The sequence below is a fragment of the Populus alba genome, chromosome 10 (assembly GCF_005239225.2).
Source record: "Populus alba chromosome 10, ASM523922v2, whole genome shotgun sequence".
Lineage (NCBI taxonomy): Eukaryota > Viridiplantae > Streptophyta > Magnoliopsida > Malpighiales > Salicaceae > Populus > Populus alba.
Genome location: NC_133293.1, coordinates 8,080,372 through 8,095,481, shown reverse-complemented (window position 1 = coordinate 8,095,481; position 15,110 = coordinate 8,080,372). Strand labels below are relative to the sequence as shown.

The following is a 15,110-nucleotide window of genomic DNA, read 5'->3' as shown; positions in this document are numbered from 1 at the left end:
GTGGTTGAAAAAAAAATTATTTAATGTGTTTGGTTCAATTTCATTTTATTGTATGATTACCTAAAAGGACTTAATTCATAATATTAATGAAGTAACATTACAACCAATAAATTTTTGCAAATAGACCTAAATATATTAGAGCAATAATTTATAATTGTGTCATTAAACTTGCATAAATCTCATCACGTATGTAATCCATTCGCGAAGGCCTTTGGTGTCCTAGCTTTGTGAATGTGGAGCCATATTAGTTAGAAAATCATCGGGCATAAAATTAGGTGCATTGAAGTTCTTCTAATGTAATTATGAATTGCCATGGATGCGACAACAATTTAAACTTGTGCCTTGTAATTATAAGAGGCATATTCTGTAGGATTCACCATCTTTTTTTCCAAACTCTAAATGTTCGTTCTATCACACAACGTAATGAAGAGTGCATACGGTTGAAAATTTCTTCACGAGTTTGTGGTTGTCCTCGCCTTTTAAATTCTTGCAAATGATATTTTTTGACCTCTATATGGACCTAAAAATCCATATTAATTAGGATATCCCGAATTAACCAAGTAGTATTTCCCTGGAAAAACATATAATTGTTTTAAACTGAAAATTGCAAAAAAATAAAATAAAAAAATAACATTAATTATCATATACACATACACATATTACTACCTTCTGGTGGCTTAGGAAATTTTATACATGGATTGTCAATTGCCTAGAGAAAAATTCATGTATCGGGTGCATTACCTTTCCAACCCGGCCAAACAAATGTGAATTGCATGTCAAAGCTACATGCAACCATAACATTCTAGGTCGGCACACCTTTTCGATCGATAAATGGGATTTGCTTTTCAAAAGAAACACATGTACAGACATATGTATCGTTAATAGCTCCAAAACAATTCTAATATATGATAAACCAGCAAAATAACATCAATTTGAGCTGACAAAAAAAATAAATTTCACAAATTCATGAAATACAAATCATCATTAACAAATACGATTAACGACATTACCTTGAAATGTGGGATACACCTCGGATTGTTCACAATTTCCCTCGGTGTGTTTACAAACCCGGGATCTGCAGGTTGAATTAAATCTGTAGCGAGCGAACAAACTGATCTAAGAACCTCATTAAAGTACCTACTAATTGTTTCTCCTGAATGTTGAAATCTCTCTTGAACTTCCCTGTTGGAAGCACCCAAAGCTATTGTATAAAGAAATATTTCAACTTTTTCAAAAACAAACATTCTTCTTAAGATGCCTTTAACCTATATTGGTTTTCAAGTTTAAAGCACAGACTTTGAAATGTTGTTACATCCATCCTAAACATGTTTACACAACGCGTCTAATGTCCATGTAATATTTATGTCAACCATTGCATTCCAATATTGTATGAATCTATATAAGGCTCCTTATATATATAAGTATTATAATATAAAGCTATGGCACCTGCCGTGCATAAAATCAATTTCTGATTATTGAACTCCCTTTCCCAAAACAACTCACCTTTTTCATCTGAATCATCATTGTCATCGTTGTCGTCGTCAGTATCAGAATTGTGATTGCCACTGCAATCTCCATCATTTACAGAAGAATTACTATAATTAACATAATTGACAACATTATTCAGTACGTCATCATAATCCCTGTCAAAAAGTGTTGAAAACTAGTGTGAATCCATATCATCATACCATACAAATTTTTTTGTGAATAATTGAAAATTGTATGACTTGTTACAAATGGATAATGCATTCTTGCAAATAAGTGTTATTGTTCACTTTCTCCACGTTTAATGAAATTTTGCCCGGCTTGTAAAATTTATAAGGCTATATTTATTTGCAATTCAGTCCTTTACCTCCTTTGAAAGTGAAATTGAATTTCTTTTTCCAAAATACCTATTATCTCTAATCAAAATTTATAATTTCAATAGATCAAAATTAGAATTCCAGAAACAATGAACAAATCACATGCAAATTGTTTTTCCTTTTCATTTCCTGCTTCCACTATTTTATTTCTTGTGCTAACTATAATATGTCAACTGTACCATACATCACTGAAAATTGCATTTTCAAAACTGAGCCATACGATTAACTATAATATTTTCATTTCCCTCTTACATGATTCAATAAATAATAACCATGATTGCCACCTTCCCCCAAGATTCAAACTAGTTCTACTTATGTAATGCTACTTCAACATATTGAACAAGACAATAATGACATTATGTAGAAGAATATATAGTGATAGAGGTCTCTAACAAAGCTAATGATTTTCTACCATTCACTATCCCAATGCACGCCATAAGCAAACATTTAAAAACCTAAGAAACTAAACTGACTTTTAATGCATGCCATAACATTAACCAATCGGCTGCAACCTAATGAATTAAATTAAACTTACCTATTACAAATGTATAAATAGCAGCAATCAGCAACACTAGCAATTAGAAACAACCACTCTTCATTACAGGTACTAACACATTCGGTTTCTACCCAAAGAAATTGACAGTATACAAACCCATAACTTCCCATACTTACTGGTATTTATATACAAATACATAGGAATCGAAGTAATATTCCAAAAACTGTTACCTAACTTTCAAAAGCTACCATTCAAGAGCAAGATACCAAACATTGAAATGTGGCATACACCAATTGAAAATTTCAAAATTAGCAACCTAAACCCACCATTCAAGATCAACTAACCAAACATTCAAAGTATAATACAAACAAACAGTAGTCTCGGTTGCATAACTTATTATCACCAACCATTCAACTTCAAAGTAACCAAACTATAAAGGAGTACTTTAACAAGCTAAACATAACATTCAAAGTTAAGCATCCATATATTTAAGGTAACATTGAAAGATAAGCATCCACATAATTAAGGTCTACAATTCAGAAATTAACATCCATGAAATTCCAACCCAACATCACTATTTAGTCATACATATATAACAAAACATACATGGTAGTGGGTTCCAAAAACTTAGCTACAGAAATACACCAAAACATGGGCAACTCCTTCTAATTCCAGCAACATTTGCAGCACAAAAAGTCTGCAAAACCAGTGGAAAATATTTCAGACAACTAAATATATTACTTGTCTACAGAATTCAACATAAATATAAAGACATGAATAGGGTAAAAAGCTAAAAATTGACCTTATCCATCTAAGTTTGTCTGTGTTGGTCAAACATTATTTTCAGCCATGATATTTTTTTGGCAATACAACCCATTACAGCCCATATCTCTCTCTTGCTCCTCGCATAGAAAAATTTAATTGCAAAGGTATGCAGTGCACTACCAAAGGCAACTTCATCAATAAAGTGCAGTTCTTCCATTACCTCTTTAATGCTACAACCTTTTTTTATCTCTACAAGGAGTTGTGATCCCTCTAGGCATGGAGAGAGTCTCAAAAATTTTATCCAGACGTGCAACTAGTGCTGCTCCCATTCTAGTTCCCTTTTTTTTCCCGCAATTGAGGTGTAGTTTGATGTGGACTCTTTCTCTTGGAACTGCTGGGGTTGCTGCTACTGTTTGCGACATTGCTTCCACCAACCATGTTGCTAACATCCTGGCTGAAATCAGGGATTGCATCCTTTTCAGAGTCGCCACTTCCTTCTTTCATGTTAGTATCCTCATTAGTTGTATTTCTTATTCCAGCCGCCACATTATCTTCATCTGATAAAAGTCCTTGTGAGGGAGTCCAAGCATATTCTCTCGTGGCCACTATGTTAGTAAATATGATATCGTACTTGGCACACAATGAGGGCTCTATGCCGACATGCCTAAACTTCTTTGCTTCTCTCATTTCCTGTGCAATGACAGCTGGATGTAATTAGGAATACTAATAGATGAATAAATAATACAACATGACAAAAAAATTATAATGCTATTGCAAATCAGCAACTTAACTTGAATTTTTTATTGCCACTATTCATCAGTTGCTGAGATGGTCCCAAGTTCAGAAAACCAACCAACTCCAGTTTTAGTTATTAATTTTTTCCATACCCTCCAGTTCTTTTTAATCCCATCCCATTTGTTTTTAAGTTGAGATTTTGATAATGAAAGGCCTGTCTAATCTTTGAACGACTATACGATAAATTTCCAGCCAGCTTTGTCAAAATATGTGTTTGGTCTCATGCCTCTCTTAATAGTTGTAATGCAATTGTTGCAAAACGTGTGCAACATTGCCTTGCTCCAAGAAGCTTTATCATGTGTGTCAGACCCATCCATTACTTGTGGTTGACAATGCAATGAAAAATTAAACAAACAATTAACCAATGAACAAGAGATTGAATGATAATAAGGCCATAATACAATAGTAACAGAACAGTAAATTATATGTGTAGCAAAAGGTATACTAAAGAATAACAAAAGGTTGAATGTTGACAAGGAATGAAAATATAAATAAAGAAATTATCTATAGCAGCTTGGTTGACAATACAAGAAAGAATTCAAAGCACAATTCACTATAGCTGACAACAGCTTTAATGCTGATAAGGGATGAAAAAAAGAAACTAAAGAACCAAGTCAAAAAAAGATTGAATGATGTGAAGTGTGAGCTAAGAAACTTGATAGGGGAAAGAACATAAAAACCTGCCCACGGTGGAATAAACCTATTACTGTTTTTCATCAATTAGCAGGGGATGTTTTAATTAGCAACTGAAATTATTTGTTTAATTTACTATTATTTAGAAATCAACAGCACACAATATCAGTTTAACATAGCAAGCAGGGGGTGTTCTGTATATATATATATATATATATATATATATTAATTTAATGTACACTTATCTTTTTAGCAATCTGCAGAATGCCACAACTAATACGATTTTAACATAAATAACATGGGATGTTCTACCTTAGCAATTGAAATTAATTGTGTCATTAATTTACATTTATTTGGTAATAATCAGCATCACACAACAACAACAAATAACTAACACAAAAATAACCGCAGATACATGAAGGGAATAAAGATAATGAAAAATTAGCAGTAATGGTTGACGAGAGTACAATATAAGTGAATTAAAAAGGGCATAAACAAGTCAATTTCATTGCAATGAACAAAAATAAAATTAAAATTGCTAAGGGGACTGGTGAAGTAAGCACAATACCTGTTGGAAATTGCAGCTAAGGTGTTTGAATGAAGCACAATATTGATATCTGTGGTGGGGTTATTGCTTGCAGGAACACAAGTTGTTCATCGTCTTCCTTTTCTTTTAATAAGGAGAAACGAAGGAAAAATTAGCATATAAACAAGTGATTAAACAAAAGGGGATAAACAGATCTGTGCTGGAATAAACAATAGCTTAAAATTTCTATAAAAACATACCAGTGAACTAACCCTTTGGAAATTTAAGCTCTGGTGCTTGAATCATGCTCGATCTATATACATGTTTCAGGGTTGTTGTTGTTCTTCATTTCCTTTTGTTAAAGAGAAATGAATAACAATTGAATGTGCAGAAATAGAAGGAGCCATCAGTTAATGTTTTGGGTTTTGTAGTAGTAATGGTTACTGTGGAGTTGTTGTGCGCAATTAGAGCTGATGTGAAGGGAAATCAATGCAAATGGAAGAACAAGAATGAAAATGAGAAGAGAAATGAGAACCGAACGAGGAATAATGTGTGTTTTTGGTAATTCCACATTACTCATCTCTAGAAAGTTCAACCATAGGTTGAAACTTGAAAAAAAAAAACAGTATTTTACTACTTCCAAAAAATTATGGTCTTGCTGCATTTAAATGATGGGACCCACGTTTTAAATTTTTTTAACAATATGTAACCAAACACCTAATTAGTGCGTTTTGGAAGAAACGTGAACTCTAACACGTAGTCAAACGGATTCTAAGGAGGTTTCAAATTCGAATTAAGTATATTTCTTTATGGTTTTGAATTTGAATTTTGGAATCAATAATTAAATATTTTATTAAATATTCTTCAATATACTATATTGATATATAGATGTAGCTTTAAAATCGTTCAGAAAAGAATTTAGACATAACCTTTGACATCAAATAAAAAAATATGTATGAAAGCATGAATTATCTTATGTAAAAAGAAAAAAAAAAAATAACTTCTTAATTAGTAGGTTATTGGATCTTTTATGTACCCTAAAAGCCTATTTGGCATGATATTATGTTTTCTGAAAATATTTTTATATTTAAAAATATATTAAAATAATTTTTAATTTTTTTCTATTTTTAATATCAATATATTAAAATTATTAAAAAAAAATACAAAAAAAATATGTTTTTTAAATGAAATCTACTCAACACCTAAAAAATAAAACGAAGTGGGCTTCTGAAGACAAGCTGAATAAAAAAAAACCCCAAGCCCAAAAGGAGCAGCGTTGAAGTCAGTCTGCTGCAGGAATTAGGGTTTCTAAGTGATAGAAACCCTATATAAGCCGCACTCAGCAGCCTCTCCGTTTCTCTCCTCTGCTAGAGCCACCAAATCAACGTATCTCCAGCTTCGACAAGGCAGAAGTTGCAGCCACCATGGTACGCTTCCCTTTCTTTCTTAAATTGAATCTCCACATCACTAAATCACATTATGTCCCTTGTTTTTCTTTTCTCAGGTTAAGTACTCTAGAGAGCCTGATAACCCCACCAAATGTAAGTCGACTAATATTCTTCCATTTGGGTTTCCCGAGCGTGCTTATCACTGAAGGAGATCTAAACTTGATGTTATTGTGTCTGAATTTTTTGCAGCTTGCAAGGCAAGGGGCTCTGACCTCAGAGTTCACTTCAAGGTATTATGTGTATAGTTTTGATGGGTTTTGTTTTGTATGGACGTTGTTATCTGAAGAACTAAAAAAAGCTGATTTATTAGTAAAAAAACCTGATGAAAAAAGCAGGGGTCTGTTGCCTGTGTGAACAGGTCTCTCGTAAACTTCAGGGAAATCAGTTTCATTGTTATTGGGTGAACCTCTTTTTTTTTTTCTGTGGCTGAAGGTTCAGTAAACGATGGCACATTTTCTTACTAAAATTTTGTTTAAATGAATAGTTTATTTATAGGTTTAATTAATTAATATACGCCTTTTGGCTTATGCTGGTGTTAAATGATTTTTTGACCTGAATTTTGCATTTGTTGAAGAGTTAATTGATGTAGAAGCTGGTGAATTACATGTATTTTTCCTCGCTCCTTCAGGAAACAACATAACAAAATTATATAATATTGTGGCTATGTCTATTTGTTACTTGGACTATGAAGTCTTACATTTAATAATTACGAAGCATTGGTTAGGTTATCCGATCTTTCATGTATAGTTAGTTGTATCATCTGTTGTTGACAATTTGAATTAAGGATAAAGGAAATCTTTTTCGTGTTAAATAAGATCATGTGGAAGATTTGAGAAATGAGGTTTTGAATATTTCATCAACAAGAAATTGAGACACTGGATTTTTTTCTTCATTTTGTCTATTGATTGACGTGTTTTGGTTGTAACCAACAAAAAAACCCTCCATTTTTTCTGTTCTGATTCTTATCCTGATGAAAAAAGCAGGGTCTTGTTGCCTTTTTGTGAACAAGGCTCTCGTAAACTTCAGGAAAATTAATCGCATTGTTATTGGGTGAACCTCTGTTGTTATTGGTGGCTTAAGGTTCAGTAAATGATGTCACATCTGTTTTCATATTGATGTTTCTCCATGCATGTTTGAAGTGTTGGTTCTTGTTTATAGCTGTATTGATTTCTATCCATTGATGCTCGGGCCATTGTTTCTGATTAGCTTTGGCCTCTCAATTTTTTTAAGTACTGCATTTTAAAAAACTAGTTAGTCATAACATGCATTGGATGATCTTGATTGTAATTATGTTTCTTCCATTGATAGATTTTCTAAGCCTGTGTTGGCATGTGCATCCTTTTTAATGTCATGCAGAATACAAGAGAGACAGCTTTTGCTCTAAGGAAGTTGCCTCTGGTCAAGGCCAAGAGGTATTTGGAAGATGTTATGGCTCACAAACAGGCCATTCCATTCCGACGTTTCTGTGGTGGAGTTGGGCGTACTGCACAAGCAAAGAACAGGCACTCTAATGGACAAGGACGATGGCCTGCCAAGTCTGCCAAGTTCATCTTGGATTTACTCAAGAATGCTGAGAGCAATGCTGAGGTACATCTATCTTCTTATTTGTCTTCACTTTCTCATCATCTTCTGCTTGCCATTTTACTGACATTACTTGCTTTTCCAGGTCAAGGGTTTGGATGTGGATGCACTCTACATTTCTCACATCCAGGTGAATCAGGCACAGAAGCAGAGACGCCGTACTTACCGAGCGCATGGAAGAATTAATCGTAAGCTTGTTTTGATTATATTCGTATTAGTTAATCTCACAATTACATTTCCATCTGTATTCACAGGAATCTTTTTTTTCCTTTCCAGCTTACATGTCCAGCCCTTGCCACATTGAGTTGACTTTATCTGAAAAGGAAGAGCCAGTTAAGAAAGAGGTAATTCATTTCTTTCTAATTGGTACATAGTTTAATTAATATACTAGTGTTTTTTGGACCTTTCTAATTCTGTGTACTTGTATTGAACAGCCTGAGACCCAGCTAGCAACCAGCAAGTCAAAGAAGTCTCAAGCTTCCTCTTGAGTGGAGATCTTAGTTCAGTGTGGATCCCCTTTTGATTTCTGTGTTTTTTTCTCAAGGATTTTGTTGCGTATCTTATAGAATGATCAGATTTTTAGATGTATTGGACATCCTGTATGTTGATTTCGAATTATGTTTAGTTCTTTGTTCTATGAGAAATGTCTTGGCGAGTTTATTTGAAGTCTATTTTCATCACAGTTTTATATCGTAAATTGACAAATAGTCCTTGATAATGGAAATGATCGGCCGTTTGTGAACCACCCTGTAGTTTGGCCCTCAGGAGTGAGAAACCAGTTTCGATTTGAAAATTATCCAGATTGTCAGACTTATGTCCCCTTGTTGTGGTAGTTGTATTCGTCAAAGTGTCCTTGTTGACCTGGTTTCCAGGGTCTCATAATCGTTAAATGTTTATGTTTGATCTCCCTCGCCATGTCCCTAGCTGCCTTTGCCAGTTCGGTGCTTGGGGGGATTTGGAAATGTAATAAGCTGAATGAGCTTTGTCTGCGAATCGAAGAACTTTGATTTCGTACAACGGTGGCTTTCTGCCCCCATTATAATATAGAGTGAACTAGATTATTTGCAGGCCTATGTTAAAACTGTATGCCGGGGAAAAAAGGTCGGTGATGCGATCGCATAAACCTTATTGAGAGAAAAAAAATATTGATAAAACAAAAAAGACAATGAAACTAAAATTCAAATAAATCAAATATAAAAGAACAAAATTAAAAAAAAAAAAAAAAACTCTTATTTGAGCTGACTTGAATGAAAATGCTAAATATAATAACTTGAGATAACATGTCAAATATGAAAATTATTTATAAACTTGAGTGAGCTTGAGATAAGTTAATAGAAAATAACAAAAAGAAAAGGACACAATTGAAATAAGAAAATAAATAAGAAGTTAAAGTTGAAGTCCCAAACATCCAAAATAAAATAAAAAAAGACAAAAATCTAAACAAACCAAGCAACTTAACCAAACTCTCCAATATAATTCAACAAAAAAATATTTATAAAAACTTAATCTTAAAACAACATAATATTGAATGACAGAACGTAAAAAATATTAAATTAAAAAAAAAACCAAGTCAACCCACTAAACTTGTGATCTAAATGATGAGACCGAAATAAACAATTAGAAAGCAAACAAAAAAATAAATTATGAAGCCTAATATAAAAAAACCTCAACTTTGAAAGATAAAATTAAAAAATTAAATTAAATCTCAACATATATAATGTTGAAGGATGGAATCAGAAAAAAAAATATCAATTAAATTAATTTGTCAAAGTAAATTCAATAAATAAAAACAAATAAAAAGATCCAAGATAACTCGGGTCAGTTTGGAAATTCACAAAAAACATCCTATAGAAAGAAGATAAAAGAAAGAACAAGGCGTAATAACTAATAATGTAAAAGCTGAAGGATAAAAACTGAAAAAAAAAAAAAAAAGACAAACATTCTAAACTTGGACTGATGTTTCAAATTCACAATCCATGAAATCCTAGACTCAGCTGAATTAAGAAGCTCAATTCCTAACCAATTTAATATTAAATGATGAAATCATATTTTAAAAAAAAAAATATAGCCAAACAAAATTCAACAAAGAATAATAAATAAAAAGATTCGAGATAACCTGAGTTATTTTAAAAATTAATAAAAAGTTTTATAAAAAACAAGTAAATAAAAATAACAAAGCTCAATCTACAGTTGAATAAATGATAAAACTAAAAAATACATGAGGTTACAGAAAGAAAGAAAAAACCAAGCAAACTCAAACGAGCCTTCTAAACTTAAGCTAGTTTCTAGAACTCATAACTGAAAAATTCTAGACTTGAGCTTAATTAAAAAGTTGAATTTCCAACTAATTTGATGTTGAAAGATGAAATTGAAAAAAAAATATCAATTTAAAAAATTTGCCAAAACAAAAAATAACAATCAAAATAATAAGGATCAATTTTGATAGGAAAAAAAAAATCATGAGGACGATGAAATTGTAAGACAAAAAGAATGATGATTAAATTTAAAAGGTTTAAAAAATGAATGAGGATAAAAATAAAAAAATATTCTAATTTTATAAATTATTTTAAATAAAATAAATAATAGTAAAAAATAATATGAATTTAATATTGAAGAAAAAAACAAATTGAAAGGGCTGCTTTTAAGTTTTTAAAGGGCAAGGCGAAAATCAAGTGAGGGGGAGATGAAGGAAAATAGAAAAGAAAAGGTTTGTCGGTTTAAAAAAGAAGGACTGTTTGGAACACGTGCCGCCTCGTCACAAAAAAGATGCTAAGATGATTTAAACACTTTTGTGAAAGGTGATGTTTGGTGACGCACTTTTTGAATAGCAAAGGGGCCGTCCATTATTGCTACGTGGCAGTATTTTTTTTTTTAAATAATATTTAATAATTACTTCGATACTAAAACTTTCTCAAGTCACCTTGATATTAATAAAAAAAAAAACACCGTAAAATTGATTGTTCCTTAAGCTCCCTGTGCAAGATCCGACATAGACCAATTGATTGTTCCTTCAATTACAGATGATGCTTTTTCTTTGAAAGACTCAATTTTAAATGAATCACAATCGAATTAGGTCAATTTTCATTTTTTTTAATTGAAGAATTTATTGATTTAAGAGACGGAAAGGTTCAACCCACTTATTTATTTTTTTGCATTTTTTTATCAGGAATATAATAATTTCATTGAACAGATAATAGCAGGAAAATACATTTATTAGCAAACTCTTTATATTTCAAAAAGATAAAAGAAGAGCACTTAGGTCTTGTTCTAGCGGTTGAAGAGACTTGTTTCCTTCCTCTGTATTCTGGGTTCAAACCTCACCATGCACGTCTGTCACCCCCACGGTGCCTTACATGTTCATTGGGTTTGCAGGATGTTCAGTGAGCTATGAGATTAGTCGTGATGCGCGCAAGCTGACCCAAACACCTATGTAAATAATAAAAAAAAAAAAGATAAAAGAAGAGAGAGAATAAAACGGAATATGTGTTTTCTTAAAAAAGAAGTAAGACCGGTCCATCTTGTTTTATACTGCAGAATAGGGCAGAGGGAGACAAGAAGGTCAATCAGTCAGTCGGCAGTGACAACATTTTGGATTTTTTATTCAAATTAGTAAAGTACATTAAAAGTTTTTAGCAAAATAACATATTTTAAAAAAAATACTTGATAAAATAATATAATTTTATTCAATTACATTTCTAAAATAAAATATTCTAAAAGTGGCAAGAGAGTTGTCACATTTTATAACAGCGGTATTTAAATATGTTTTTTTTAAAGCACAATAAATATCAACTGATTTTGTGGCTGGATATAATTATATAATTATTTTATTGTTTTATATAAAAATTATAATTTTATAAATTTTTTATTTCAAATATATTTTATAAATAAAAATTTATATTTTTTATTCAACTTGTAAATTATAAAACAAACTCAAATTAAAATCTTAAAAAAATATTGTTCATATAATAGTTCTCACGGATGATTTTGTATAGTCAGGTGCGAGTCTATCATAATTAGATAAAGAACATGCTCTAAACAAATTATATAGATCTAATAGATATATTTATAGATTAATAGAAACATGTTTTGGCTCAGGACGGGATCTAGTTGCACTAGATTAGAATAATAACTCAAAAAGATTATAACTTTTGATACAATTATTAAATCACATTTAATTTTTTATAGGAGTTTTTGAAAGTCCTTTTTTTCTCATAATAGTCACTATATTACTATATAGACGATCAAATTTTTAGATACAAAAAATCATGTCGAGACCCCTGATTTTTACAATCTTGTTATTTTTAAATTTCATAATTTATTTTGCTATTGGTAAAAGTGTTTCCAAGGTAATTTTTATTTCTAAGCTAATCCAGCATGTTGTAATTGCATTACTGTATTTATGTTATGCTCAATAACTTGCTTATTATCACAAATTGAATAAAGTTCTTATCACAAACTGAATATATATATATATTACGAAAGGTTTTTTTTTTTTTTAATCATCCATATGGTTTACTCTTCATTAGTTTCCAGTTTCTGAACTAGTCGGAAAGAACATTCTTCTTTACTTCTCAGCTCAACAGCGCCGTCCCCGTCGTGCCTTTTTACCCAAGCTAATTGAAGCACACCACACTAAAGCAAAAGACAACGCATTAATTTGAAGTGATCATCATCTCACGTGAGCTCGATGTATCAAAAAATAATTTTAATTTAATAATTTAAATTATTAGATAAAATTTTAAAATATAATTTATATTATTATCTAATATACCCTTTTAAATAAAAGCCATTTGAACTTGAAACTTGCAGACTTGCATTACTTTTTGTTTAATTTTTATCAAATAAATAAAAATGATGAGATTTGAATTCGTAACTGCTTGGTTATCAAAACTTTGATATCATATCAAAAAACTATCTCGACCCAAAAGCTTAAACTATTATATAAGATCCTAAAAGATAGTATCAGAGCCTTGATCATCAAGCGGTCACAAGTTCAAATCTCACAATCTCCTATTTATTTGATAAAAAATAAGCACAATCTAATATGAACTTGTATAAGTTTCAAGTCCAAATAACTTTTATTTAAGGGGATGTGTTAAGTAATAATATAAATCATATCTTAGGATCTTATCTAATAATTTAAATTTTTAGATTAAGATATCTCAGCTTTGATGAGTTCTATTCAGAAATACCCTGGATAGCCCTTCCATTTGGTGATGCAAGGAACCGAATTCTGAGGCGGAAATTCAAAATTCAAGGCATTCCTGCAGCTGTAGCCATTGGCCCAAGAGGGCCGGACCATTACGAAGGAAGCTCGGATGCACTTGACAGCTTACGTGGCGTATGCTTTTCCATTCAATGAGGAACATCTAAAGCAACTGGAGGAGGTTGAGGAAAAGGCAAAGGGGTGGCCAGAGAAAGTGAAACACGAACTTCATACTGGGCACGAGCTTATACGTACTAAACGCAAAGCATATCTAAAAATAGGTGAATATGATTCAAAGTTTTCAACAAGGATTTTTTTGAATATAATTCGGCCAAGTTTGTCCAGTGATTGTGATTCAGCCAAGTTTTCTCTTATTTAATTGGTTTCGGTTTTTCTGGTTTCTAAAGTTAAAAAACCGACCCGAATCGAACAAAACCAGTTTGGTTTGAACAGGTTCTCGGTTCGGTTTGGGTTATATTAACAAGAAATAGTATTTTTCGATTCGGTTGAATTTTTATGTTAAAACCGGACCATGAACACCCCTACTCTGTAGATATATCTGAAGGTATGATCCATATTGGTTAAGGGTTCTTGCTTTCAGACTTTGAACCCAAGTTTTTTCATTATAATAGACCTATCTTACAAAAACTAATGGGATTAAAAAACATCAACACCATAGCAATTATTAGGCAAACCAAACACCAAGCAGCTTACCTTAGGTAGGGCATATTAGAATTGAAAAAGTTTTCCCTTTACACAACCAATCTCTTGCCTTAGAATCTTTGAAAGACCAGTTAGGTTTTCTAGTGACCATAATATTAGGTGGCAACTTCCTTGTTCACAAAACAAAGACCTCGATATCATTCCCTGCTCCCGGAAAGAGTCGTCGCGACACCACGCTCTCACAAGGGTGTGATAATTTTTATTACTATTTTTACTACTATTATCCTAAGTATTTTCATAACTAACATTAATACTACTGTTGGGCTAGCAGAGACCTCTTAGGTTTTGGCACAGCTACAAAAAACAAGTTGGAACTTTTACATCACTATTGATAGGTGATGGATTATAAACAAGTTCAAACTCTTACTCTTACATCATTATTAAATAGGTGATGGATTATATATGTAATTGAATTTTTATTTCATTTTTTCTTAATACAAATCAATCACCATATGTAACGCCTAGTTTAAATGAACATACAATTAACTTATACACACGGGATCTTGCACATGAAGCCTAGGAAATGGCAAAGATTATGTGGCCTTTCTAGCACTTTGATGTATGTATTATAAATACAAACGAGATGGTATGCCTGCGCACTGCTGCAGGCTTATAAAATAAACGTACTTGATAGTGTTATAATTGTGAACCAACACTAAATAAGTAATAGAAACTAAAGGTATGATGGAGCCAATATTTCATGACTAAAAAAAAAAGTTGTGTTGGTGATAAAAAAAACTTAGAGACTAAACAAAATGATTTATAGCAATCCACCGTGTTTTGTGAGAAAAGATATAGTGCTTTTGCCAAATAATTTAACTTTCCTGTTAATAAAAAGCTAAAAACATTACAGAGCTAAATTTTCTACCAATTTAATATTAAAAAAAAAAAACCAATAATGATACTTTTGGAAGGAAAAAAAAACCTATGAGAAAAAATATTGTAGCAATTGACAATGTTTTGTGAGGAAAACTACAGTGCTTTCCCCAATAAAATAAAATAAAAAACCATTTAGAGAAATACTGTAGCAATCCATAGTGTTTTGTGAGAAAAACAACAACGCTTTCCCCATATG

The 15,110-nt window shown here is 31.7% G+C and overlaps 1 protein-coding gene and 2 non-coding genes across 3 annotated transcripts; all 3 read left to right on the top strand.

The window, feature by feature from the left end:
* The first annotated feature begins 6,383 nt into the window (after positions 1-6,383).
* Positions 6,384-8,772, top strand: LOC118048935 (large ribosomal subunit protein uL22y). Its single transcript, XM_035058783.2, has 7 exons — positions 6,384-6,504; positions 6,582-6,618; positions 6,715-6,755; positions 7,882-8,112; positions 8,192-8,294; positions 8,383-8,450; positions 8,541-8,772. The coding sequence occupies exons 1-7, from the start codon at positions 6,502-6,504 to the stop codon at positions 8,592-8,594; spliced, it is 537 nt and encodes a 178-aa protein (XP_034914674.1). The 5' UTR covers positions 6,384-6,501; the 3' UTR covers positions 8,595-8,772.
* On the top strand, positions 6,851-6,980 carry LOC118048965 (small nucleolar RNA snoR74). Its single transcript, XR_004687580.1, has one exon. It is a non-coding gene; the product is annotated as a small nucleolar RNA snoR74 (small nucleolar RNA).
* LOC118048966 (small nucleolar RNA snoR74) lies at positions 7,499-7,628 on the top strand. Its single transcript, XR_004687581.1, has one exon. It is a non-coding gene; the product is annotated as a small nucleolar RNA snoR74 (small nucleolar RNA).
* Positions 8,773-15,110: the final 6,338 nt, after the last annotated feature.

Bases quoted from the DNA above. Each gene is read 5' to 3' on its own strand.
- LOC118048935 (XM_035058783.2), top strand. The intron at 6,756-7,881 runs GTATTATGTGTA...AATGTCATGCAG, and splicing joins ACCTCAGAGTTCACTTCAAG to AATACAAGAGAGACAGCTTT. The intron at 8,295-8,382 runs GTAAGCTTGTTT...TTTCCTTTCCAG, and splicing joins AGCGCATGGAAGAATTAATC to CTTACATGTCCAGCCCTTGC.